Raw genomic sequence first — 27,142 nt, forward strand, 5'->3', positions numbered from 1 at the left:
TAAATTTGCGATGAGAATTTGCCTCATACATCCCGTTTTGCGAATTTTTAATCGCAAACGCTGTTTTTTGCGAATCGCAGCGTTTGCGATTAAAAATTCGGTTGATACATATGCCCCCAACTCATGTATTTCAGCACAATGAAATCATAAGCCTATAGTTAATTAAATTCCATGAAATATCTTGTTAAATAATAAATTCTAAGCTGACATATAATTCTTTACTTGGGTGATCTTGTCTACCTTGGCACTAAGACCTCCGTATGAGTTGGGCTCTCACTACTTTGTTGAGAGTGCAGCTCAGCATGAATGAGTGACTGAATGACTGATTTGAGCTCTCTAGCTTCAGGTGGAACAAATAAAGGTTTGGGCTACATTATTTATTTCACTTTGTTCTAAATGTGCTACAATGGGGACCAAGAATGGATACCCTATCAGGTGATTAGCCATGCTTTATAAATCCTGATTGATTGATTGATTGAAGAATGCCACAGCTCCAAAATCCAGAATGCCTTATTGTACCTGTTCAGTGGGAAAATGGCAAAACAGGTCAACTTTAATTTATAGTACAAATTCATTTGGTCAGAACTCAGACAGATGTATGTTTGGTCTGCTCAAGTCTTTGACCTTAAAATGCAGCATTGCAAAGAAGCTTTGGGTTTATTTTAATCGATCCAATCGGATTAAAACATACTCTAAAGGCTCAGCTGACTGTTTGATCATATTTCAAGCGTTTTCTAATAACTAACATAATACAATGTTAGAACTAAGAAATATACTGTTGGGTTTTGGCAATGGTTATCAACTTTTTCATCATTTGTCCAGTTTTACCAGAGATTTCACAGTAATATCAGATCTAGATAAAACCTTCGTACCCCCTCATTTCAGGTAGCAAGCACTTTCTGTGCTGTTTTAAATAACAATCATAAAAATGTTTGTTCAGCTAACTTCATCTCAGCCCCATACACTGAAGCCAAGATTCTTTGCCTTCGAGATACTTCAAAAGTTTGAGGAACTACACCTCCTACAAATAACAAATATAAAGTATGGGTATTAAAGCAAACTTTCATTTTTAGTTTTTGTTAAAGGACATTAAGGGGTCGTGTTTATTCAAGGCCTGGAATAATTTCACTAATTCTCAGATCCGGATCCCTCACCCTAGCTGCCACCCATTGCTTCCGCCAGACATACAGCAGAGGCGGCTCCTTCTCCTATCTGGCGGCCAAGACCCGGAACGACCTCCCCCTGCACCTCAGAGCCTCATCAGCACTCCAGCACTTAAGGAAGGACCTCAAGACATGGATGTTCAACCAATGGGAGAACAGGCAGCACTATTCTACAGCCCCTGAAGACCCTCACGGGTGAAGCAGCCACGCTCTACAAATCCTGATCGGTTGATCGATAGTTCCTGAACATCCTGCTCCATCATGTTCTCAAAGCTATCGTTAATGTGTCATTAATAACATTCACATTTTATTGCATAATCACAGAACCCCATCAGTAGTCTGCTCAGTTTGTTCTCGAATCACATCTGCAACAAATGACAGGTATACCATCTCCGCCCACCCTCGAAGTACATACATTAAAATCTATATCAAATAACCTATTTACAGATTCTAAAGAGTGAGGGACTGTGGATAGTTGTTATCCTTGCATCAACGCCACCTTTCTTAGTGTCCTTCATCGCATCCGCTCTGAATCCGGAAAAAAGCATTGTGCGATTTTCTTCATGGCTCTTGCCTTGAACCTGATTTCAGTTCCAGATTTCACAGTTGATGAACTTTCCTGTGCTTTCAGCTTGGAATAGAAATCTGAGAATCTATTATACAGAATGGAAATTGGCATTCCGTTCAATATGATGCCGAAAGAGATGCACAGGAACGCAACAACCCGGCCCAACGCTGTATCTGGCACTGTGTCGCCATATCCGACCGTCGAGAGGCTGACCTGGGGACAGAGAGAAGGAATAAGATTCTCAAACTTTGAACTGTTTCATATTTAACAATAAACCTCTCAGCCACAACATCTTCACATTTATAAATCAAATAAGGCTAGCACTGTATGTCAAGGTTGTCCTTAAAATCTACACCAACAACAAACTTGATATATTAGGTGTAAAACTTAACTAACAGCAACCCTACTCAATGATTTTGTCAACAATCAGGATAATTCAGCAGCCACCCAAGTCACTCTAAACATACAATAAATGTTCCCCAGATCACTGTCATTACCCCAGAGATTATGTCTTCTGTCAGTAGATTCTCTTTCAACAAGATTCTCTCATCTTGTTCTCTCCTCTTTTTCAACTGTTGTCACATTCATCACTTCTTTCAAAACCAATTTTTAAAGGCACTGGCTATGCTATCTTAATTCAGTCCTAGTGTGCTAGTATTGCTAGCTTTTTAATTGCTGCAGTCAGAATAAAGAAGAAAGTAGGGTATGATCATAATTTGTCTACACTGATAGTTACTTGATGAGACCTGCACTGGCTCCCCGTCAGCAAGAGGATCACGTTCAGACTCCTCACCCACGCACACAAGGCTCTCCACGACCTGGGCCCCAAGTACCTCAACAACCGCCTCACTCTATACACGCCCACCCGCCAGCTGCGATCTACCAGCCTCGCCCTCGCCACCGTACCACGCATTCGTAGAGCCACCGCTGGAGGAAGATCCTTCTCCTACCTGGCGGCCAAGACATGGAACTGCCTCCCCATCCACCTACGGCTGACCCAGGACCATCTCTCCTTCAGGAAGCAACTCAAGACCTGGATTTTCGAGCAGTAACGGACCCCTCCCCCCAGCGCCTTGAGACCCTAGCGGGTGAGTAGCGCGCTATATAAATTTTTTGATTGATTGATTGATTGATGAGATTTCTTTTAACGTGTATATTGATGAATTGGATTGTATTTTATGATATTTCTTCGATATTATTATTGTATATTTATAGTATGCTTTTATGGTTTTAACTAACCGTATAAAGTGAATTTGACTGACTGACTGACAGTCATCATGTGAAGCACATAGTCCCTTTCAACTGATGCCTTGTCCAAGAGAGCACAATTCCCTACACAGAAAGCACATCCTTTTAAAATCTGTGAATTAAGGATCTTTGCAAACGTTTGGCAGTAAGATTAATGATTTCGAAGTTTCCCTCCTGTAGACGATCCATGGCTTGGGTGTCCATATACTGTATCCAACCCGCGACCTGCAGTGTTACAGAACATCACAAGGACACCCCATAACGCATGGCCCAAGAATTATTTCCAGTATTCAGCAGAGACTGTGAGAAAAGCAATGTTCCAATGTTCAACTAGTCCTTCTTCAATCTCGGTGACTGGTATTATTCTTGAGATAAAGGGTTATTGTTTCTTTCTTTTTACAGCTGACTGGACATGATGTGATTGCACATGCGCACTTGAACTTTTTGCAGGTATGTGTTCACTAACGCTTGACCCTTCTTTTTCACGTGAAGAATGTGTAAGACTCACAGTGATAACCACCTAACAAGGAACCTGCCACAGGAGCTTTTTTACTTCTCACTCTTTATTTTTCTATTTGCTATTTATTTTACCTTATAGCTTGATGATTACCTCATGCAAATACGGTTGTACTGGCTCAAGGAATACGATAATGTGGATGTTATCTGGCGCTTATGGCAACTGTTAATATTTCAAGGGTTCTAAATTAAAACAAATAAAAAAAGCTAGTTCTTATAAACTTGCTTCAATCTGCCCCAGATGAACTACAAGTATGCCCAAAACATATTGGGGAATATATAATAATCAAATTACACCACCCATTATTTATTTGTATTAGCCCGATACAACACTGTATTGCATAGCTATGAATGTTGACACGCCATGGGCATTGTGCAAGCAAGGTGAATAAACACCATACACTACTAGAACTGCATGATGGAAATAGCTCTTGGCTGAGACAGTCCTGTGTTTCCATTTACACAGACCCCATATACCAGAAGTAGTAAACAAAAGAAGAATAGGTGGTGGAAAAGATGAGAAACAATGAAAGTGGTTGCAACTGAGCTTTGTTCAAGCTTAGAATTTAGAGCCTTGTGTGGCGCTTGGTGAACAGGTTGCTCCGTCACAAACTTGATAGATATCCTGTCCGACTTATAACAATTGCATTATATCCTATGGCACTTGCAATAAGGCGGAAGTGAATGTGTGACAGAGTACACATCGGCCCAACTCTAAATCAGGCCCTTTGTTTTGTGTTTGTGTAGAAAGGCCTTAGAAACAAATATAAGATTCGTGGAAAGAGGTGGACCTGGTGTTAGCTTATCATGGGGTAAACTATTTTTAATGTCCAATCATTCACTGAAGGACCACGGAGCATTACCAACCAACTGCTAGTCTCTCATCCCAACCAATCAGATGTCGAATCACCTCAGTTTTGGTGTAACATGTTGACTTCCCAGTAAGCCTGGGCAAAGCACTACTCTACGCTTGTGTAGTTTGCGAAGCTTGCGCTACTTCGCACTACGCAAATTGCACGTAGCACAGTGCAAACATGCGTAGCGTAGCATTGCGTAGTGCAGCGGTAATTTTTTGCTTGCTCGCGGTCCTCAACATCAAGTTGGCGACCGCGAGCAAGCAAAATGACATCCCGGCGAGACTTTTTCCTTGTTCGCGATCAGCAACATCAAGTTGCCGATCGCGAGCATGGAAAATGAACATCCCAGCGAGATTCTCAACACGAGGAGGTCAGGTTTGTCATTGCGAGTGGTCGCGTATGCTCGCGACCGCTCGCGATGAGAAACTACCAGTTCGCGTTGAGGAATCTGCCGCTCGAGTAAAAATCTATTCGAGCAGCAGAAAACTACAGCTCGCACTGTGCAAGATGCCGTTTTCAATGATTGCACAGTGCCGGATGCTTGTCCGCACTGTGCAATCATTGAAAACAACATCTTGCACAGTGCAAACAGGGTACTACGCGTAGCTCGCGTAGTGCGAAGTGCACTTTGCGTAGCTTCGCGTAGTGCAACTTCGCGAACTACGCCCAGGGTTACTTCCCAGTCTCATTGCTACCTACCTCTTGAGATTGAAGAGATGCAGACAGTTTGCTTACATCCAGGGTCGCCCTTTAGCATGGGTGAGCTGGGCCCAGGGACGCATGGGGCTGTGTGCATTAATGTTATGCCACCAGCAGCGCCCTTCTCGTCTTGCTCCAGCCTTGCCCTTGTCCCTGCCTGACCGTTTATGTCCAATGTGCCAGTTTTATAGTGGTTTTAGTCCTTCATTATCATATGGTGGGGGATGTTTTTAGCACCCCTTTAATCCCCCCCTTGCCCACCCTTCACCCTCTGACCCTTGCTGACACACATCAACAAAACCATCATCTGCTTGAGGCAGCTAAGCTATTGGTGATTTAGGTGAGTCGGGGGAGGTCCACGCATGTTTGCGTTCAGGGTCCAGTCCCTGCTCTACCAGATACTGACCAGTGAACACAAAAGGACACTGCTGCCTCATTTAATCCACTACCATCAGCAAGGGCGCCATTTTCTCTCCGCCCACGCCCAGGGCGCTATCTTAGCAGAGACGGGCTCGGCTTACAACCCTGCCGATTTAGTTCTTTCAAACAAAAATGAGCAGACTAGAGTCGGAGCTTTCCAGGCATCAATGCAGACCCATCTATTCAAGAAATAGATATCAGAAGAGGACTTGAACCATTCCAGTAGCTAAATCATGCGTAGCCCTCAGCAATATATGGGTAATGCTAATTTAAAATTAGCTCACTCTGGGGCATATCAGCAACAACCGGCGATAATTATCGCTAAGCGCACTTAGCGCTAGGATAATTATCGCCGGCTAGCGTGGATTTTTATCGCTGAGATAGCGTGCTATTAGCAACGCTTATCTCAAAAGCGATAAAAATCCTCGCGCTAACTGCCTAACATGAGATTATCGCTGGAAACCCAGCGATAATATCACGCAATGTGGCGTTAGCTTGATGATAGGGCCTCTCAAACTTAGCCATGATATCCACCTTCCATAGGATATCATGGCTAAGTCAGTCCTGAAGCAGGCGTAAGGAAAGTAGCGATAACAGGGGTTATCGCTGCTATGCTTCATAGCGTGCGCTTGATGATAAGAGAAATCTCGCTTAGCGACATTTCTCCTGTCAGGTCAGGAACGCCCACTTTGCATCTCCTTAGAAATGCAAAGCTGGACGTTAGGAATTCCTACGCTAACGCAAGTTTTCACGCGTTAGCGTGAGCTTGCTAATTAGGCGATAAAATTATCGCCGCTTTGCGGCCGAACACGGCCGCAAAGGCGGCGATAATTCTATCGCCTCGCCTTGCTGATATGCCCCTCTTTTTTTTATTCCCTCCGTGCTCCTGGTCACGTAAACATAGTATCTAAAATAATGTGCGCTCTTCCTTATGGACAAAGAAAGAAAACCTCACTGCTTCTGACTCCACATTGAAAACAAATACCCATGTACCCTGCAGGAGGAATTATCTGGTCGAAAAAACATATTTCCTACTCGTTTCCAGTACTAGGTGTATTTTTTTTTTTTTTTACAACCACACGAACATGAGTGTTTGCCTTACTACTGTATTATATTTCTGCACTCTGCAGATTGCTGACACTTCATTCCGGAGATCACACCTCAACTTCCTTTAAAAGTCAGTTACCACTGAAAGAAGCATTGGCAAAGCCAATAGGTGGCCACTATTTGAAGAACTGCCCTTGTAAATGTTTCTAGCATACATGCCAACATTTTAGAAGAGAAAAGTGGGAGATTTTTAATAAACAATCAGGAGAAAGTATTTTTTGCCATTGAAGCCGAGGCAATTTCAGGTGGGAGACAAGCAAAATAATGCAATTTTTGACTTTAAGAATCAGGAGTTTTCTGCCTGAATCGGGTCTATTGACATGTATGTTTTCGTGATGTTGTATAATAAAGCACCTGCTATACACAATGGCTAAAAGAAAAAAACAAGCATTAGCAGAACCAATCGGTATCACCTGCATGAGAGCTATTGACTTTGTCAAGGTCATTTAGCCGTGTCGTACAGCTGCTATGCAGCATGGCTGAAAGTTAGAAAACAAAGTGCTATGGTGCAGCCAGTGCTGGCAAATATTTTGTTTCTGCCCAGAGGGGTGGGGCAGCAACTCAACTAGGGATGGGTCCAGGCGCACAGCATGGGAGGAGATGGTGCAAGCAACACAATGAGTGATGGGGGTGCGGGGGACAGGGCAAGTAACGCAATGCGGGCGGGAAGATGCAGTGCAAACTACACAAAGTTGGAGGGGAACGGAGCAAGCAACAGGGACAGGACAAGCAATGACGAGCAAGAAACAGCACAGGAAGAACAAGCAAATGACCTCGGCAGTGCAACAGCAACAACGCGGGAGCGTCCGCGTGCCAGCAACAATGCGTGATAGGCAGGATATGGTGGAAAGACAGGCTGCAAACACATGCATTATTAGGAAGTGCTGCAACTAAAAGAAAAAAAGTAGCTCAGAAAGCACTGGGCAAGGAAGAGGTATTTGGGTCATGATCTAGGGGAGGGACAAACATGTGAAGAGGAAGTGAAGACGGCATGCACTGACCAAACGGAAGCAAGGAAATGAGAGCGATGATGAAGCCAACCAATGGTAAGCAATGGACGTGATCTAAACCCCATGCTCTGTCCCAGGGGACCTAATGATTCATATGTGAAAAGTTCTGTACTGGAAACACTGAGTGGGATGGTCAGTCTGATACTCTACTGTACCCTATTAAGGTCCATGGGGCATAGTGTGCATGCCACAGATGTTGCTTTACAAGTTGATATTGCTAAACCATGTCTTCTGCAGCAAACACACACACATTCACAAAAAGCTCACAAGCAATATACCAATTGGCTATGTTCACAACTCGGTTAACATATTCGCGATAATGCAGTTTCTGTAGAGAGTTGGACGCAGCAAGCAACAATGAGAACCAAAAGAGAATTTTTTTGTATTATTGTTGAATGAATATGCTCTGGTTTTTTTCAAATGTATTATATGCTCTTTAGGAATGAATGCACCTTCTTCCCCATGATCAGTTTGTATTGTTGTCCTGTGATATTTATTTTAACAGTATTTATCTTTTTCTATATCCAGAGTTGTGCTTTGAGGTGCATGCTTTACTTTAATATTCATTAAGGAGCAGCTATGCTCAACATGCGGCTGACTGAAAATGTATCCACAACGTAAAAACCATGACATCAGCTCAGTGGGTTCATCCAATGCTGCATTCAGGGAAGCACTGGTCAGTGCTCTGGACACCAGGCAGATAGTGCCTTGAAATGCAGGAGTCAAGGCCAGGGAAGCGATGTGCCCTACCTCCCTCTCAAGGACAATAAGACAGCTCTGAGAGGTAAAACTGGGCATAACCAGTCTGGGTGATTCTATAGTGCTCAGAAACAGCTTGCCTGTGAGCCTTATTGTAGTAATTTCATCTCATGCCTCTAAGACCATCCTAGTCGGTGGATCATTTGAGTGGATAAAGTTTGTAGGAGGAAGATGTCTGCTTAAAAAAAAAGATGTTCCTGTGAAACAATCCAACCATACTTTGATTGCCACTAACCACGTCCTGTCCTAACAATTCCTTGTGGAGCTGTGTAGCATACGAGGGTGCCTGGCACTGGAGAGTGCGGCCCGGTGAACTGACAGGTCTTTAAGAATTATGCGGCATATGTGGGTGTCCAACACAGTTCCAGATGGGCCGGATTCACACCATATTTTAAGGATAAGCTAACCACTGACTAATTACATAAGTTATGTTTCAAACCAATGTAAGTATATCATTATGTGGATGACGAGAAAATGTGACATGAATTTAGGTTCCCTGGACCTAGGCTGGACACCCTTCCTGTCACTCGTCATTTTAACTATTCCACAAACAAAGGCTGGGGCAGGAATGGTTGCCAAATTGTGACCTGCTTCTTGAAGTGCAAGTGCAGTATAATTTGTTTATTTTTTTATTTATTACAAGCTCAAACAAGTAACATTTCGAGTAGTTAAATCATGTTTCTCCGTGAAGCAGAAGTTCCTGTACTTTTTTCAAGGTCTGCAGTTCACAGAGGCGATACGAAGAAAAAGCACAGGGGAGTTCATGAGTGAGCTCGAATAGCGTCTTAATGGAGGCTGGATTCTTCCAAGGCGCTTCTTGGGCTCTCTGAAAGCTGTTTTCACACAAGGGATACACTGAGCAAATGCTATGAAATGGTGCAAACAAATCAGTCACATTTGCATAGGTGCTCAGTGACAAAATGCCACAAGAAATTAAATGGTTATTTTCCAAAAACATTTCCCTGTAAACTTCCAAGTAAAAAGAGACAAGGCAGATATGAATTGGAGGCCCTTGAGATGAGCTGCACGTTGGTGAGGAAAGCACCCAGAAGCTGCAGCAGAGGACAGGAGCGCTGCGGCACAGCTTCGGAGTGGTGGGCCTTCCACATCAGGGTGGGCTGCATGTTAAACCAACTGGTAGGTAGTCATCGAACCCTGTCAAAATGTGCCATGCACCAACTCCCAAGGCACTGCCCCCTTGTGCAACGAATGAACAAAGCACTACACAGAGCGTTGACAGAATAACACGCTTGCGCAAAGAATCAACTAAGCGCTACAAAGACCAGTATAGAGTAACCCACATGTTCAAAGAATGAACCAAGCGCTATAAAGTGCACTGAAGAATGAACTAAGCGCTACAATGTGCATTGACAGAATAATGCGCTTGCACAAAGCATGAACAACGCGCTACAAAGAACGCAGAATAACCTGTTTGTGCAAAGAATTCAAGCGCTACAAAGAGCACTGACACCAACTTCTCAAAGAGTTAACAAAGCCCTACAAAGAACTATGGGGCATATCAACAACAACCAGCGATAATTATCGCTAAGCGCACTTAGCGCTAGGATAATTATCGCCGGCTAGCGTGGATTTTTATCGCTGAGATAGCGTGCTATTAGCAACGCTTATCTCAAAAGCAATAAAAATCCTAGCGCTAACTGCCTAACGTGAGATTATTGCTGGAAACCCAGTGATAATCTCACGAAATGTGGCATTAGCTTGTTGATAGTGCCTCACAAACTTAGGCATGATATCCACCCTCCATAGGATAACATGGCTAAATCAGGCCTGAAGCAGGCATAAGGAAAGTAGCGATAACAGAGGTTAGCGCTACTTTTCTTGCCGCTATGCTTCATAGCGTGGGGCTGGATGATAAGAGAAATGTAGCTTAGCGACATTTCTCCTGTCATGTCAGGTCAGGAACGCCCACTTTGCATCTCATTAGAGATGCAAAGCTGGGCGTTAAGATTTCGTGCGCTAAAGCAAGGTTTCACGCGTTAGCGTGACCTTGCTAATTAGGCGATAAAATTATCGGCGCTTTTCGGCCGAAAACGGCCGCAAAAGCGGCGATAATTTTCTATCGCCTCGTTGCTGATATGCCCCTTTGATGGACGAACACTGCTATTCAAACAAGCAGGCCGAACACAGGTTGGGTGCAACCTGAGCTGCTGCTACCTATAGCCTCCAGTTAAAATGATGTAATTATAAATGTTGATGGATGCACATTTCTGAGGCAAAAGGGCAATGCTCACCTTGGGAATCGCACTGCAAAGCACACAAAAATAGCATTAACCCCTTCGCCGCGGCACAAATTTTGCCGCGGCGCTGGGGGGGTTTGGGGGCAGCGCGGCGCCACCATGCTCGTGACGGAACCACTCCGTCATGAGCCACGGGCGCGCTGTGCTCATGACGGAGTGGTTCCGTCATGACTCCGCCCACTCGCGCTATTCGCCCGCACAGGCGGGGAATCAGCGCCGCGTGGGCGGAGCGGCCGCCAACGGCCGCAGCATGACGGAGTGGTTCCGTCATGAGCAGCGATGCGGATAAACACAGAAAGGCCTACACTGAGATATGAAAATGAGAACAAAAGCCCAGGGAGGTCTGGATCACAGGGTGTGGTGCACGATACAGTAGGCTGGTGAGCCCAAAGCTCACACCAGTGGCGGCCGCCACTAACCAAAACTGGGGGGCGGGAGTTAGGGATGGGGAATTTAGGGAAAAATAATAATTTAAAAAGCGTACCTTTTGCTGCCAATGCCTTCAATGCTGATGGCTGCCTCGGTGCTCTCCCAGCAGTCTCTGGGATAGCGCAGGTTCCCCACCCAATCCAGGTGCTGCTCTCATGCTATGAGGAGAACACCAATGGGTTTGGCTCTAATCAGTAAAGCTGAGCCTCTTATCAGAAGAAAAACAATAGAACTGCCAGTACTGATACTCAATTCCACCCATTAGTGTGAGTGGTGAGATAAGCCCAGATGGCGGCTGGTTATTGTTGCATTTTTGTCTAAATAATTATCCATTTAATATTTTGGTGTTGTTTTGTGATTTGTATACAGAAAAGAATTGATATATTAAAAAGAAAAAATACAATTGAATTAATGATTGAAAATAAAAATACTATTAGCTAGTTGCGTCTGTCATTGATATTGTTCATGCGCCGTTTTCCACTTGATTTGAATTGAGTATCAGTACTGGCAGTTCTATTGTTTTTCCTCTCATGCTATGAGGGCAGCGCCAGGATTGATCTGAGCGGCCTGGTGTGCCACTTAGACTGGTGGTTTTCTCCAACCCGGTTGTGCAACACAGCTGGCTTGGAGAAATAGAAGTGTGCATGTCTGTTTGGCCGGCATAAGGCGGCCAGTCAAACCATCATGCGCACTTCTAAGTGCCCAACTCTCCTTTATGTCGTGGCCCGGCCGCACCACGCCTTACATGCATGCTCAAGCAAAACCCAGTCGCAAAAAAAATGTATTATATTGTTTTATTGTCATTTTATTTTTCTGTGACTTACCCTGACAAGTGGGGCAACTCTCCTCCGCCATTACGGAGGAGCCGCCCCTGGCTCACACCAGAAATCCTGCTGGCCTCTGTCCAATCTCAACAAAGCTAAGAAAAGTTAGAAAAAGTGCTATGACGATGCCAACACTGGCCATGTCATAGCATTTTATTTTCTTACACCAGTTGGGGGTGGGAGTGGACAGCACAGATAACAGGAGTGAAGGTGAAACAGACAACACAACGGAGTGTGGGAAGGGCAACAATAAAAAAGAAAGCGCTATGACGCGGCCAGAGCTGTCATAGCACTTTTTCGTATGGGGGGTGGAATATGGAAAATGGCGCAGTGGGAGAGTTACAAGCAACAGAGACAACTGTGGGGGTGGGGTGGTTACAAGCAAGACAGACAACTGGGCGTTGGAGGGTTACAAGCAACACAGACAATGTACAAGCAACACGGACAAGGTGGTGTGGGTGTGTTACAAGCAACATGGACAAACAGATGTGCAAGGGTTAAAAAGCAACACATACAACGGTGGAGGAGGGTGAGAAGCAACACAGAAAATGGTTACACGATACATGGACAATGGGGGCAGGAGTGTTACAGGCAACATGGAAAACAGAGTAGTGGGAGGTGGGAAGGAAGAAGCAAAAGAGACAAGGGGGTGGAAGGGAAGAAGCAACGTAAGGGTGGGAGTCCCTTGCAGTAAACAATATCTTTCACAAGAGACCGCGCATGCTCGCTGTCTCAGGCAGACCTAAAAAAAAGTTTGGCAGTTTAGTGAAAGATTAGTTAAAAAATAATGGGCTAATAAAGCTGTCAGCCAAGACAACAAGGAATGGAGGACAGAATGGAAATGAGGTGACTGGATTGATTTGCCACAGAATATGCGCCTGTTAAGCCATGAGTGGGAACCATCGCACTAAATGAATGTGCTGAAACCTTTTCCCGGCACGGAGGTTAAACGCGGATTTAAAAGACAGGTGCATTTGCCTTTCTGAGAAGCAGTCTAAGATGCTGTCTTAGGCGTGACCTAAAAAGCTCTATGACGTGGCCAGTGCTGTCTGCATTATAGAACTTTTTTTTTATTGTTGGCAGTAGGGAGGGCGGTGCATGCAGTAGGGTAGGCAACAAGGAGGGTGGGTATAGGGGAAAAAAGCACTACAGTCTCCGCGTCAGCACTTTTTTAGTTGTGGGTGTGGGGGGGGGATCAACATGGACAACGGAAAAAAGGTGGATGGGTCGGAGGGTCAACACGGACAATGGGAGGGGGGAGAACTATGACAGGGCCAGCGCTGTCAACATCATAGCGTCTTTTACAGTCGGCAGGGGGCAACACAGACAACAATTGGAGGATGGATGAGTGTGAGTTACAACAGTGCCAATGGAAGGATGGAGTGAGGGAAAGAAAAAAGCTGTATGACACAGCCAGCGGTGTTTCTGTCATAGCACATTTTTATGTCTCGCCTACGCAGCACGCATGCGCTAGCATAGGAGACCTTTAGCCGTCGTGCAGCTCTTTTTCAAAGCACATACTCGTGCTTGTGGCGGCATTCGCCTTGCGGAGTGCGCAGCGGCGCGCCACAAGCACCGGTACGTGCTTTAAAAAAGAGCACACTGGGCGATCACTTTCAGTTTCACGGCCACGCGGCCACGTCACTTTCACGGCCGCGCGGCCAATGCTTGTTCCTAGCTGGCCGTAGAATGGAGAACTCCTCCTCTGACACTCCTCTGATTTGTTCAATATTAGCTTTCTCTGTGATTATCTCGTACCCAAATCCTAAAGGAGGAACCAGGTGTTTCCCTCATCAATATGCAGATTATCTAAATTTTCTTTAAATCTCCGCCATTGTTAACGTCGAACAATTGAGAACCTATCAATGTCACTGAACAATTCAATGCTAACTTCAATACGTCATGGCGCTTTGAACTTTAAATCAGTGGCTTCACTCCAAACTTTTGCCCTGTGGTAAAGGGTTTGTGCTTTAAGATTTATCAGCAGCTTTTATTGAGAGAATATAATGACCGTTTTAAAAAATGCCAGAGCTGCTCGGACGTAGCTTTACTTCATCCATAAAAAATTAAAACCATTCCTAAATAATAAAAACTTACACCCAGTGGTTCAGTCTTCAGCTCACATTAGCTTCGGAGCGGCTGCTCTGATTGGGCTTTCTAAAGCAGCATTTGGCTCACTAAAGCTGTGTTACTTCAGGTAGCAAGACTGGTATCTAGAAAAAAATGATGACGTCACGCCCCTTTGCCGACAGATCATCCTGGTGTCAAATGGATCCTAAATCGATTTCAGATTGGCTTGCCTTGTATTCAGGGTGCTCCTTCTTCAATATTCCCCATACCTCGCCTCTGCATTGAGGGACACCTCGGAAACTGACCACTCCATTGCAGGGAACGCAGTTCCCAACAGGCGGCGGCGTCTCAAGCACTCTATGAAGTGCCTTCCAAGTTTTGGAGCTCTACACTTGAAGACCTTAGGGGCTAAAGTGTTCTCCATCAGTTTAGGAAAAAAAATATTTTTGTTTTCAACTGTTGTTTTTTGGGAGCATCCAAGTGACCCCCTCCACGCTGATCTCTTGCAAATCTATTCTTCCAACTTTCCACACAATACAGTGCATTTAATTTTACCATTACTAAGTTTAGGTTATCCAACTTTTCCCCCTTAATGTAATTCTCCCTTCTCATCCATCCCACATTTTGACTGTGTGTAGTTTTACTAATTTCGGTTTCAATGTAAAGAGACCTGGTTTCTTTATGATGCCAACAATGTGCTTTCCTTGCAAAAATATATGTTAGTTGTAAAAAGGGCCTTCAATAGCATGCACGATTCAATTAGCTGGGCCTCGTTGTTGCTCTCAAGGTCAGAAAGATCATTCACTTTCAGAGCAGTGCAGCTTCAGACATTACAGCAGGGCACAGTAACAAGAATTCGCTGGTTTCTAGGCCTGTAAGTACTCTCTAGGGGAACAGAATCATAACAAGCATTGGCATAGCCAACATGTCTCGCCTTTGGGACCTTATAAGTGTTCAGTTATCCAGCACAATTTCCTTGGTGCAACAATATTAACTGTTGCATGGCTAAACACTTATAAGGTCCCAAAAGCGAGACCTATTGGCTATGCCAATGCTTGTTTGTTATTGCCGGTGGGAGCAGGGCAACACGGACAATGGGCAGGAGCATGATAGCAGGGAACACGACAACGGGACGGAGGATAAGAGCAGGGAAACACGGACAACAGGAGGGAGGGTAAGAGCAGGGCCACATGGAGAACGGGACGGAGGTTTAGAGCAGGGCAACACGGACAACAGGAGGGAGGGTGAGAGCAAGGCAACAAACTACAATGGGAGTAAGGAAGGGGCTAGGCAACAGACTACAGGAGAAATGGTGATAGCAGGGCAACATGGACAACAAGAGGGAGGGTGCTGGCAAGCCAACATCTGGATAGGAAAAGTACACGAGGGAGCCAGTTAATAAAGACACAATATGGTAGAATGCTTAAACAGTAGCACCTAAAAACTAAGCAGTGGAAAGACGCAAGTAATGCATTGATGCTCCTGTAAAGGTGCAAACACACCAAGCAGATGGAAGCCTACAGTACATGACCAATAAGAAGCAAGCAAATGAGAGTGAAAATGAAGCCAACCAATGGTAAGCAATAGGCGGTCTCTAAGACATCTGATAGACACAAAAAGTCTCAAAGTATAGCACATGCGGTGTCTAGGCAAGACTTAAACTAAAAATAGACTAATCTTGTGTTGCCAAGCAGTGTGCTGCCCGCATAAAGGTTTTCAACTCCTCGTCAGGGGTAGTAAGTGCTATATAAATGCAATTACAATACCATATGAGCTATGGGGCTCGGTACACAAAATTACAACGGAAAAGTACCAATTTGCAAAGCACAAGTGTGTATAGGAATTCCCAATTACCATCACCAACAACAGTGTACCCATTGCAAACCCGCCTGAGTCGCAAACCAAACAGGCGTCAATGCAATGTTCCCTTCTTTGTAATCAATACATGCAGTCACAAGCATTGAATTATTACCGACTGCTCAGGGCAGGGTTGAGCATTCTTTAAGATAAAAACTGCTAGTACAGGGGGGTAGACATGTTGGCCTTCATTCAGAGAAGAGACGCTCAGGGAATGTAGGTGTTAACATTGCCCCAGGTAAATACTGCGCATAGCTATATCAGTATTTACACAACTCAGTAGTATCATTGCAAATGGCGCCCATAGTGGAACACGTCAATTACTGTCTCGAGACTACAAGCAATTCTACATTTGTAGTACAATTATGTGAATGTTGTCGAAATACAATTCCAGAGTAAGACTGCAATGAAAAACATAGGGTCCTTAATTATCTTTATTTCTGTAGCTAGGAGACAGCTGGGAAGGCGCATAGTAGGTTTTCACTTTGCTTGTTCAGTTCTTTTGAATCACTAAACATCACCCAACAGGAAACCTTGCACCGTGTTCTTTTGTTTGATGGCGTCAGCGTGAGTTTTGAATCCTATTGTGACATCATTTCCGAATGGCCCATTTGATGTCTATGACACCCTGAGGCCATCAGGCTAGTCTGTGTCATATGTTGCTTGAATCACGTTGTTGTCAGAAAAGTAGGTGGACAAGAGGCTGAGATAATAATAATGCCTACCATATTATGTCTGCTAAACAGCCAAATTCTGAACAACCCTAAAAAACCTTCCCCGAATTTTGGTTATCGGAATTAATGATTATTGATAAGGGGAACAGTTTTGAGTCAGGGTTGCTCTATGCCAATTATCCTTGTTGTACTGAATTTTTTTTATTTGTTTTGATTTTCATGAGCTCCATTTTCCTGTGCCTATCAAGCACTCTGAACCTTACATGGCACTGTAACCATGGCAACAGATATATACTGTTGCTTGAATTTCCTATACTCTGCTTCGCATGAACCCTTCCAGCATGGAGAAAATAAATCTCCTGCAACAGATGCAAACTGATGTAATGTTCATCATTATTAACTTGTAACAGACTCTAACCCGCCTCCCCCATCCCACAGTAAATCCAATTTCTTCCTTTTAAAAGGAGAGAGGTAATTTGTGAGATACATTTCAGATATAGACTTAAAAGACAGGAAATGGGCCTTCCTCCGACTGATGTGTGTGTGCATTAGCAAAGTGCATTTAGATGTCACGTGACCGGAAGTTCAATCCAGAAAGAGAGTTTATGGCCAGCTCAATAAAAAGGAATCTTTTTCTTGGAGATTTTGAGTACATGTATGTGATGCTTCCCTACAACAAAGCAGAATAAGGGAATACGAAAAGGGAGAGGGTGAGGGCTTTGTCAGAAGCACTGATGTCTTGAAAGAGGGAAGACTGTTGTGGAAAAATTAGATTTCAAAAGAAAACCTTCCTGCGCAACAGTGCCAGGATTTGCATTATTGCGCATCATACAGACATGTCGACTGGAGTTATGCGATACTAAGGCTGCATCATGTTAGACCTGGCACCTTGGCGTGAGTCTCCCTTCCACTTTTTGTCGCTGTGCCTCATGTGTTTTGCTGGTGTTAGCTGCTCAGAGCACTGTGCCACTGACAACAAGTGCCACAGTGCAAGTGCTCCCTATTTAAACTGTATATGTTGGTTGGATTCCATGATTGGCTTATTTGGTTTACTGTCAGACCCCAGTAAAGTGCACTAGGAGTGCCCAGGGCTTGCAAAAACAAATGCTGCTGGTGGGCTTGCAGCACTGGTTGTGCCACCCACAGAAGCGGCCTAGGAAAATGTGTCTAAGGTCTGCCATTGCAGAACCTGCGTGCAGTCTGGTACTGTCATGCTGACTGGGCAAGTGCACCCCCTTCCCAGTCCCTAAACCTTCCCTTAACTTCATATTAGTCACCCCTATGGTAGGCCCAAGGGCAGGGTGCATTGTAAGCATAAGGTAGGACAAGCCCTGATGTGTGTGGCATGTCCTAATAGTGAATTACAGCCATTTTCGTTTTTCACTATTGTAAGGCTACCTGTTCTCCATGGGCCAGAATGGGCTGTTACAATTGTTACATCCTTTGATCCTAACAGACCCAGGGAACATGGTAGAAAATTGAGTTTAGTATGCCTGAACTCAGAATAATAAAATACATCTTTTAGTAAAGTTTATTTTAATATTCTGTGTTTGCAAATACCACTTTTAGAAAGTTGGTATTTGCTTGCCTAACCATTTCAGCCCGCCTCTGCTATGATGTGTATCTGCCTGTCTGGTTTGTGTGAGTGACAGGGCTGGGGAAACCCAGAGGGGCATGGCTAGGTAGCCTGGTGGTGAATAGAGAGATTGACATCCAGATGGGTGGGAGGAGTGCACCTGGACTCTGAATAGGGCTGTGCTCTGCCACCACAATGCTGGCTCCACCTCCTGTGGAGCGGCTGATTTCTCTGCCCTGCACCCTGAATAGAAAGGCAGAGTCATGTCAACAAAGTGCGCAAGAACTGGTTTGGACTGGACAAAGGCCCCTCTACCCCAGAGGAACAAAGGAATTAGGGGTATAAGTATTGGGACCCTGCTCCCAAGAAATTAGATCCTGCTTGACAAGAAGAACCTCTGCCTGAGGAGAAGGAACTGGGAAAGCTGTAAGGAGGAGTACTGTCCCTTACCTGGGGGATTGGCCTGCAGTGGTTGCCTTGCTGCTGGAAGGAGAGGAGAAAGACTACAAAGACTTTATTTCAACTTGTGCTTAAAAGATCTCCAAGGGCTTGTGCTGAGCTTGCCCCTGAACGAAGTCCCAGGACCAGTGGACTTCACCCCCCAGCTCCCCAGAGTCTTTTGGAAGTGCCTGCTGCTGTTGTTGGGCCTTCTGAGGGACTGCGTTTCGCAAGGAACTGAAAGCGCGACTCAGGAAGGAGAAGCGTGCCGCCGTCGGAGCTGTTGTCGTCGCATCTTGCAAAGGGTTTTGCCGCTGCAGCATTGCATCGAGCGGAAGCGTCTCGCATCATTCCGGAAGTGTCTTGCAACGCCGAAGAAGCGTGTCGCCATCGCAGCCATCGAGCAGACGCATTGCACCGCATCAAGAGAAGAGTCTCGCATCGAGGAAGAAGCGTGTCGCCATCGCAGCCATCATAGTTGTCGCATTGCACCGCATCAAGAAAAGCGCCTCGCATCCACGGAGAAGCGTGCCGCCGTCGGAGCTGCTGTCGTCGCATCGCGTAAAGGGGTGACGCCGCTGCAGCATCGCATCGAGCGGAAGCGTCTCGCAAACGTCGGAGAAGAGTGCCGCTGCCAAGGCCGCTGTCGTCGCATCGCGTAAAGGGGTGACGCCGCTGCAGCCAACGCATCGAGTCGAGTCTTCTCGCAACATCGGAGAAGCGTAACGCATCTGGAAGATCTTCACGTCTTTATTTCTTTGCACCAAAAACTTCATCGCATCAGCATCGTTGCAACACTTTTGTTGCCCTGCGTGTCACATCTAAGGTACATTGACTTAAAGTGTCGCATTTAAGAACTTAAGAGAACTAAGCAAACTTCTACCATCTAAGTAACAGTATTGTGTATTTTTGTCGTTTAATGGTCTTGTGGTAACTCTATATAAAGAATCCTTATTTTTAATATAAAAACCTGTGTGGTGTCAATCTGTAGTGTTGTCACTTGGTTACTGTATGTGTTCACAAATGCTTAACCTATAACGCTCTGAGATAAGCCTTGTCTGCTCGCGCCAAGCTACCTAGAGGGTGAGCAGGGGTTATTTTAGGAGTGTAACCCCTTACCCTGACCAGAGGAAAGGTTCCCTGCTTGTCACAAGTACCTACCTGTGCCAACCAGAGAGCCTGGATTCTAATACATCATTTTTCACATAATTATGGATTTGCCGCAGTTGCCACATAATTGAACACCTAGTACATAATCTGCTGATGTTTTTAAAACAAAATTGCATTTAGCTCAAACAGATTAAAAGTTACCAAAAGCATGGCAACCCTTGTTCCTGCACACTGGAAGGCCCTTCAAAAAGGTTGTCTGGTCATCTTTCACTTGTCTATTGCTGTACTTACTATTAAATCAGTTCTATTAAGTTGAAATATTTTACCAAACAGTGTTACCATGCGCAAAAATTACAAAATAAGGAAGAAATGTTATTACAAAATGTGCCGCATTACTTCACATCATTTGTGTTTCCTTGTTTCATGAATAAATGGACTGTGTCGCATCATTTGGTGCTCCTCTGCCACATATATCCAATGGCCATGCATTTAGTGCACAATTCTCCCATGGACAGCACTGGGATGCTTTGAGTACTCAGGGGAGTGACTTTCCAAATGCTTTGAGGTTGCCATAGAAGACAAGACTCTATTTCAGTTTGTGAAGTTGTGCTATTGGTAGCAAGGATGAACTGAATGACTTGTGGACAAGTGTCCTTGCTGTTTGATGGGTAAGACCAGAAAGCTGTGCCAAATTGCGGGGGTGTGTGTGTGTGTGTGTGCGTGCGTGCGTGTGTGTGTGTGTGTGTGTGTGTGCGCGCGCTGCCACCCTGGGAAGCAGCATCATTCTGATTTAGAGGATATCAGTGCATCCTGTTTGCATCCATTGACAAAGAGGCACTCTTCACTGTAGGGTCAAGATATAAAACCTTCCTCCCTTCCACTACCATACATTTCACCCTTGCGTCACTGGAGTGCCGCTATGCCAAAATTTACGAATCATGATTACCATGCAGGTGAGAGGCTGAGACACATAGATTAAATGAGTGTCTACCAGCAGGCTGGACCACCACTCCCAGGCAAGCATGTGAAAGATACTCACAGGCTTCAGGGGCAACAATCCTGGATGGGATCTACTGGCTCAGAGCAGCCGGTTGGTGCCTACTCAACTACTGCAGACCAGCTGAGACCTCACCTTGGGTCTTGCAATACATTAGCCTTGGAAAATTTTAAGAGGTGGTAAGATTTTACTTGGGGCACCACTTGTGCTTTTTAGGAGGCATTCTTCTGGGCAACGACCGGGCAGGCCTCCTAAAGGAGAAGGTCTCAGGTTAGAAATTGAGAAGTGCGCCTCCATAAGTCATGGTGCTAATGTGAATTGATAAATACGAGTTTGTGTGAATTTAATGTGTGGATGACAGTCCTTCAGCTTTCCTTTCTAAAAGCCGCTTTGGGCCTTCACACACTTGGTGAAATGCATAGGCTAGAGGAATGAGTAATACATAATGAACACTTTGTCCTCATCATGCTCACTGTGGTTTGTATACAGCACTTTTGTTCCTGAAAATTGTAATGTACTGTGACTTACCTCAGCTTTATCATGTTACCCTGACATCATGTTATCACATTACTTCTATTGTACACGGTGCCAGGAGAGAGTGGCGCCATGCTCCACTGCACACATGGCCTCACAGGAATAACTTTACAACACCACCACCAAAAGAGCCCAAACCGCCTATATTACCATGTACCAACTACAAAGTAACTCAAAAGACATTAAGTCACAGCTCCAAACCTCATTGCGAAAATCTTATGACCGTCTCCGAAACAAAGATTTTCAAACTCCAGGATTGCATTTAATGCATCCATGGACCGCTTCTGTTCATCATAGCCATCTCTCTGCCACTCATCCAGGCCTTCCTTTCACACTCTACCTGTTGCAAGAAGGCATGCTACTATCCCTAGCACAATGAATTCTGTGCCTAACGTTTGGAGGCGGCCATGCCCTGCTGCCCACATGGAGCAGTTTCTCTTGATACTAGGAACTGACATCAGAAACCTATTAAAACCCAAACCACCTCCCCAACAATAGGCCAATAGTCACCTGCCCCTCACCAGTGATATCACGAGGAAGAAGATAACATGCCGGTTATAAGACTAGATTGAGAAAACCTATCTTTTACATGATCTGCAATTTGGTTTTAGACCCTTGCAAGTACAAGAAACCGTACTCGTAAATTTCAGGGACAACCACCTCATCGCCCTAGAGGAAGACAAGAGCTCCATTCTGATACTTCTACAGGTCTTAGAAGCCTTTGATACTGTGGACAGCAAAATCCTCCTAAAGAGACTTAATGAATGGATGGGCTTTTGGCACAGCACTAAAGCGGATGCATTCTTTCCTCCACTATGAAGTCCAATGCTCAAGTTGAATCCTCAGCCTGAAAGGTACCATGTGGTCAGGGCTGGCTTTAGCGCTGGTGGCACCCAGGGTGACAATCTTTTTTGACCCTCCTCCTTGGATTCCCTCACTTCTAACCCGACAAAAGTACCCCTCATCTCTCCATAGCCCCTTTCTGACATACATTTCATTAGTTTTAAAGAGCTGGTAAAGGCTGGTTTTACTAATCCACTCAGCTATCCACATAAAATACAGATCTGTTCTTTGCAGCAGGCACATTAACCCTCTGTGCTACTTTATGGCGAGTCAAAACTTCCACTAGACAAAAATCTGATCAATCTCTCAAGCAGGAGCATCAATCACAAGAATTATCATTACATTTTTACCGCTGTCCGAAATCTGGGTGCACATGGAGCTCCGCAACAGGTGCTTTTAAATCGCACTGTTATTGCTATACACAGCGCCCCCCCCTGATGTCAGCCCCCCCCTGTGGTCAGCGCCCAGTGCGGCCACACCAGTCCCACCACCCTAAAGCCGGCCCAGCATATGGTATTCCACAAAGGCTTCCTTATCACCTCTTCGGTTTAACATTTAGAACCTCCCACTGACATATGCTAGGGTTGCAAAGTGAAATTTCAAATGAACAGTGATACCTAAATCCATATGTATGTTTGCAACGTACCAGAATATCACATTTTAAATATCCTGCTGCACAAAATATCTTAGAATATTGACTGCCAAAATATTGTGAAGATAAGTATATATATATATATAGAGAGAGAGATATATATAAATATAGATGTAGATATATATACATATATATAAACGAAAGTCTAGGTTTACTATTCCTGACTTCGCATACATATCCCTTTTGTGGCATATAGATATATGTATGAATACGTATGTTGACGTGGAGTTAAGAATAGAAAATCTACCCTGAGCTCTGTATAAACTTACATTGCAGATATTTTTTTATGCAGCATCATGGCTGTGATAATTTTGTATCACAATATTTTTCCGCAATCCTCTGAAATTAACCTCAGAAAGGAACAAAGAAACCAGACAAGCATCACTAAATGTAGTGACTCCATATTTCATTGCACAAAACAAAACTTTCTCTGCCTGATCAGTGAAAAAACAGAGCTCCTTGCTTGTACAGGCAATAACTCCGAAATGTTTCCTTGCAAAAAGCCCACAAACCTCCTGACTCTCAAAGATACGGAACAGAAGGCAAGAAAGTTGGTGGTCATAATCAACGCAGATCTTTTATTCACTCAACAGATCAGTTCAGTAATGAAAGGAACAAACCTACAACTTTTGCGTACTCAGGAAAATATTCCCTGTATTGCAAATAAACTACAGAGAAGGGCTGACCAGGCCCATTGTAAAGGGTCGTCTGGATGGCTGCAATATTATCTACGCAGGGCTACCTTGAAGGCTCACTGGCATACTACAGATAATGCAAAATCAGGGAGCCAAACTATGCCTCAATTTGCAGATGTCTGACAACTTTGGACCAGGCCGAAAAGCACTTCTTGACTACCACTGGAAGAAATTTGAGATACTCAGTACCATTCAGGTGTCTTGGAACAAAGGGATGGGTGCATCTTCAGAGCCTGGCTCCACCCCTACCATCAGCCACCCTGCATCATATCCAACAACTTACCCTCAGATGATGTAATTCAGAGGCAGATCAGAAATCCATGGTCCAATTCCTTAGAAATCTCTGACTCCCAACTTCAGAACACAACTAATCACTTCCATTTCAGAAAACTGCTAAAAACGAAGGGGCTTATTTACAAGCCCCCTGCGCCGCCGGTGTTTCATGTTGCGTGATGCTCCGGCGGCACAACCTAGTGCGTGATATTTACAAGCACACATAAAACCACCCTGTGTGTAAATATTTCCCCTTTTCATGCAACACTTTGCGTGTTAGAGGCGTGACCTGGATGTTGCTGTGGGAGTTCCCACGCAACACCTATGTCCACTGATGCATTTCCAGTTTTACGAGCAATTGTAAACCTGGAAATGCGTCACAATGCTACGGTGGCTTAGTGAGGTACAACGAGGAGAAATGTTTTCAATTCTCCTCGTTGTTTTCCTCTTTAAATGTGTGCTGCAATCTAAAGCACACATTGGAAGAGGAAATCACCTCAAATCATTGTTTTTGTGCAGGAAGGTGCCCCTTCCTGCACAAAAACAATCTACCCACGATGCAGGCATCCTTGCACCATTGTGCAAGGGTGCTTGCTCCGGCGCATGGCAGCAGTTTGTGCGTCAGCGCAGGGGGAAGCACAGAGATGCAACATATTGTTGTAAATATGTTGCATCCCTGTGCTCCGAAACTAACGAAGCGCAGCAAAATGACTAGCAGCACCGCACTGCGTTAGTTTCTTGTAAATAGGGCTTGAAACCCTTCAAGATGGCGTTCAGCTAAAAACTGGCATCAGTTCAAAGTAGCAATCAATCCCACGCCAAGTGGCAGTGATTGCTAATGAGCAAGCAAAGAATACGGGATAGGGGTCATGCCCTTCGGTCAGTTGGATCACTTCTAGCCAAATCCTTGAACTTGCTTTAGACACCGCCTTAAATAAATAAATAATCAAATAAATTGCCACTGTTGCTTCATGAGGGGGCATGGAAAGTAAAGAGCGTTGCTGCTCGTTTCTTCCTAATGTAGCCTCTATAGAGCATCCACGCCTTTTTTTTTGCACCATTTGGAAAAGATGTTGCTCCCCTGATATGTGCTTCCTCAATTTCACTATTATAGAATCCTAGTTTAAAATGTACACATTTTCTTCGTCCCTCACTTTTTTCATTTGGTGCAAAAAAAACCTGATTATTTATTTATTGAATTATGTTGTAAAGTTCTCGGTTAGGGGATATTAATAGCTTACTGTAAGGTGGCTGAAGGGCTAATACATGCTCAAATATGATCTGAATTCATCTTAACACCATGGCTATGGTCTAAATGACCTTGTAAGGCTCTTGGCGTACAAGGTTTTACCATACTGCTCCCCTAGGAGTGGAAACCCCATTAATGCCCCATTTTGGGTACTTTTGTAAACTCTGACTCCCAATATATAAGCTCTGCTTCGCATTTCTGCCCACACCAGGATCTTCTACAAAATCTGACTCTCATATATGGGGTAAATGATAAATTAGAACAAATATTTATGCCTAAGTCCTACCTCTTGCACATTGGGTTAAATTACTCCAAATAGCTCCTCTATACACAAGTACCCCCATAAGCTCCTATGGAAGTGCCGAATACTTAGTGCCCCACCACTGCGTACCTCTACCTATCCTAATCCTAATATATAATTTTCAAGTGTTTCCCTTGCTGAAATCACAAGGGCGAACAACACATCAATGCTTCACTCTGGGTTCCTTGGTGAGATCTACGCATGTAAAAACAAAGAGTTGAAAACCAGGCCTTACCGCAGCCCACCACCAAGTCACCGGAATGCTTGTGAAATTAGTACCAGGAACATCATGCTCCACGGAATGCATTAAAGCCGAGAAGCTGAACACCCCCATGGCGATGAAGAGGAAGAGGCAGCAGACCTGCTGATAGCACTGCCGAATGGTGAACCCAAACGCCCTCATGCCGGTCGAGTGGCGAGCCAGCTTGAGGATCCGGAAAATGCGCATCAGTCGGACGATCTTCAACACTTTGCCCAGCTGTCCCACCCGCTCCATCTTTTCGATGTCGGTGTGATGCAGGTGGATATCTGCTTCCTCAGAAAAGTGCTCAAAGATCATCTGAATGTAAAATGGCAGGATAGCGACCAAGTCTACGACATTTAAAACAGTTTTAAGAAACTTGCACGGGTCTGCAGTGGCGACCAGGCGCAGTAGGTACTCGACGCTGAAGAATATGACGCAGACGATCTCCACCTGCTCCATGCAGGCCTTGCCGTTGATATTTAAGTCCTGCAGTTCTTCTACAGTGCTCAAACACATTGCGACAATGGACACCAGAACAAACAAGCTGGACATGATAGCGATCATCTTCGCAGGAACAGAGGAGTAGGGATTTTCCAGCAGATTCCAGATCTTTTTTCGAAATTCACCCATCCACTGGCCCTCAAAGTGTTCCTCTTGGTGTAGGGGCTCCAGCTCATCTTGCAGCTCCTTCTGGACCTTTAGGTACTCTTTCAACTCGTCTTGGTGTTCCATGAAGAGAGTTCGGCAGCATTTCTCGGTGTACGACAAGTTAAGTCCCCAGTACTCAATCTCTTCAACAAAGTTGGTGGGGCAGAGATCGTCCATGATCCACAGCACCCCGCTGCAGTAAAAGTGCAGAATGCAGGGGAAGACCATGGGGTCGCGGTCAAAGAAATACTCATTCCTCTGCACGGAGAAGTCATCACACAGGTCCAACTTCTTCACCGGGTCTGCCCAAGTGGCAAGCTTCCCCAGTCGTGTGATGGGGTAGCGGGCGACTATGTGGGAGTCGATCTGAAATGCTTTCCCACCAACGTTGATGTTGAGGCCAACATGGCTGTTTTTGCGTCTGGCGCTGCCAGCATCGTGGCAAGTTGCGCCAATGTTGTGTGCTGAGCTCCATGGCTTCACTATGCTCGCTTGTGCAAAGGGCAAGGAGTGGTCACAGTTGTCGGTAGCCTTGGAATCAGCGTGCTCACAAAAGCCAATTTTTAGATTTGCCGAGAGACTTGACCTCCTCTTCTCTTGGCCTCGCATTGTCCTTGGTCTTGCGCCGGGCCTAGCAGCGACGGGGACATGCAGCCATTTTCTTCTTCCCTGCCAACATAGTGCAAGTCTCACTATGCATGCTACAGCGCTGGAGGGGGCATGCAGAACTGCATCACCCCATGCCAAGCACGCGCAGATGTCTCCTGAAACAGGATGTTCCTTCCAGTTTCCACTTACCTCACACTGAGTGCAAGGAAGAGGTCTGAGCCTGTGAGCGCTCTCGTGGTCTTAGCGAGTCAGAATTGAAGACAGGCCATTTCTACCGTTTTAAGACATTAATAGGATTGACTTCGGATTAGATTTAACTCTTTAAGCGCGGGTCCTTCCCAGAAATCTTGGTACATGGAAATAGTGCATAATTCTGTAGCGTATCTCAGTGTGGTGCATGAAAGCAAATCCCAGCCGCCCACTGAAAACACCATTATACAACTACAACCTGAGAGGGCATTGCTCATTCACGAAGTATCACAAAACATAGTCACGTCGCTGAGACTCTAGAACC

The 27,142-nt window shown here is 44.9% G+C and overlaps 1 protein-coding gene across 1 annotated transcript; it reads right to left on the reverse strand.

Annotated features, from left to right (window-relative positions):
- Positions 1–125: 125 nt before the first annotated feature.
- On the reverse strand, positions 126–26,834 carry LOC146772747 (potassium voltage-gated channel subfamily V member 2-like). Its single transcript, XM_085636697.1, has 2 exons — positions 25,363–26,834; positions 126–1,944 (listed from the first exon to the last, which is right to left on the reverse strand). The coding sequence occupies exons 1-2, from the start codon at positions 26,626–26,628 to the stop codon at positions 1,678–1,680; spliced, it is 1,533 nt and encodes a 510-aa protein (XP_085492823.1). The 5' UTR covers positions 26,629–26,834; the 3' UTR covers positions 126–1,677.
- Between the last annotated feature and the right edge of the window lie 308 nt (positions 26,835–27,142).

This window comes from Triturus cristatus, chromosome 12 (assembly GCF_964204655.1).
Source record: "Triturus cristatus chromosome 12, aTriCri1.1, whole genome shotgun sequence".
In the NCBI taxonomy this organism is placed as follows: Eukaryota; Metazoa; Chordata; class Amphibia; order Caudata; family Salamandridae; genus Triturus; species Triturus cristatus.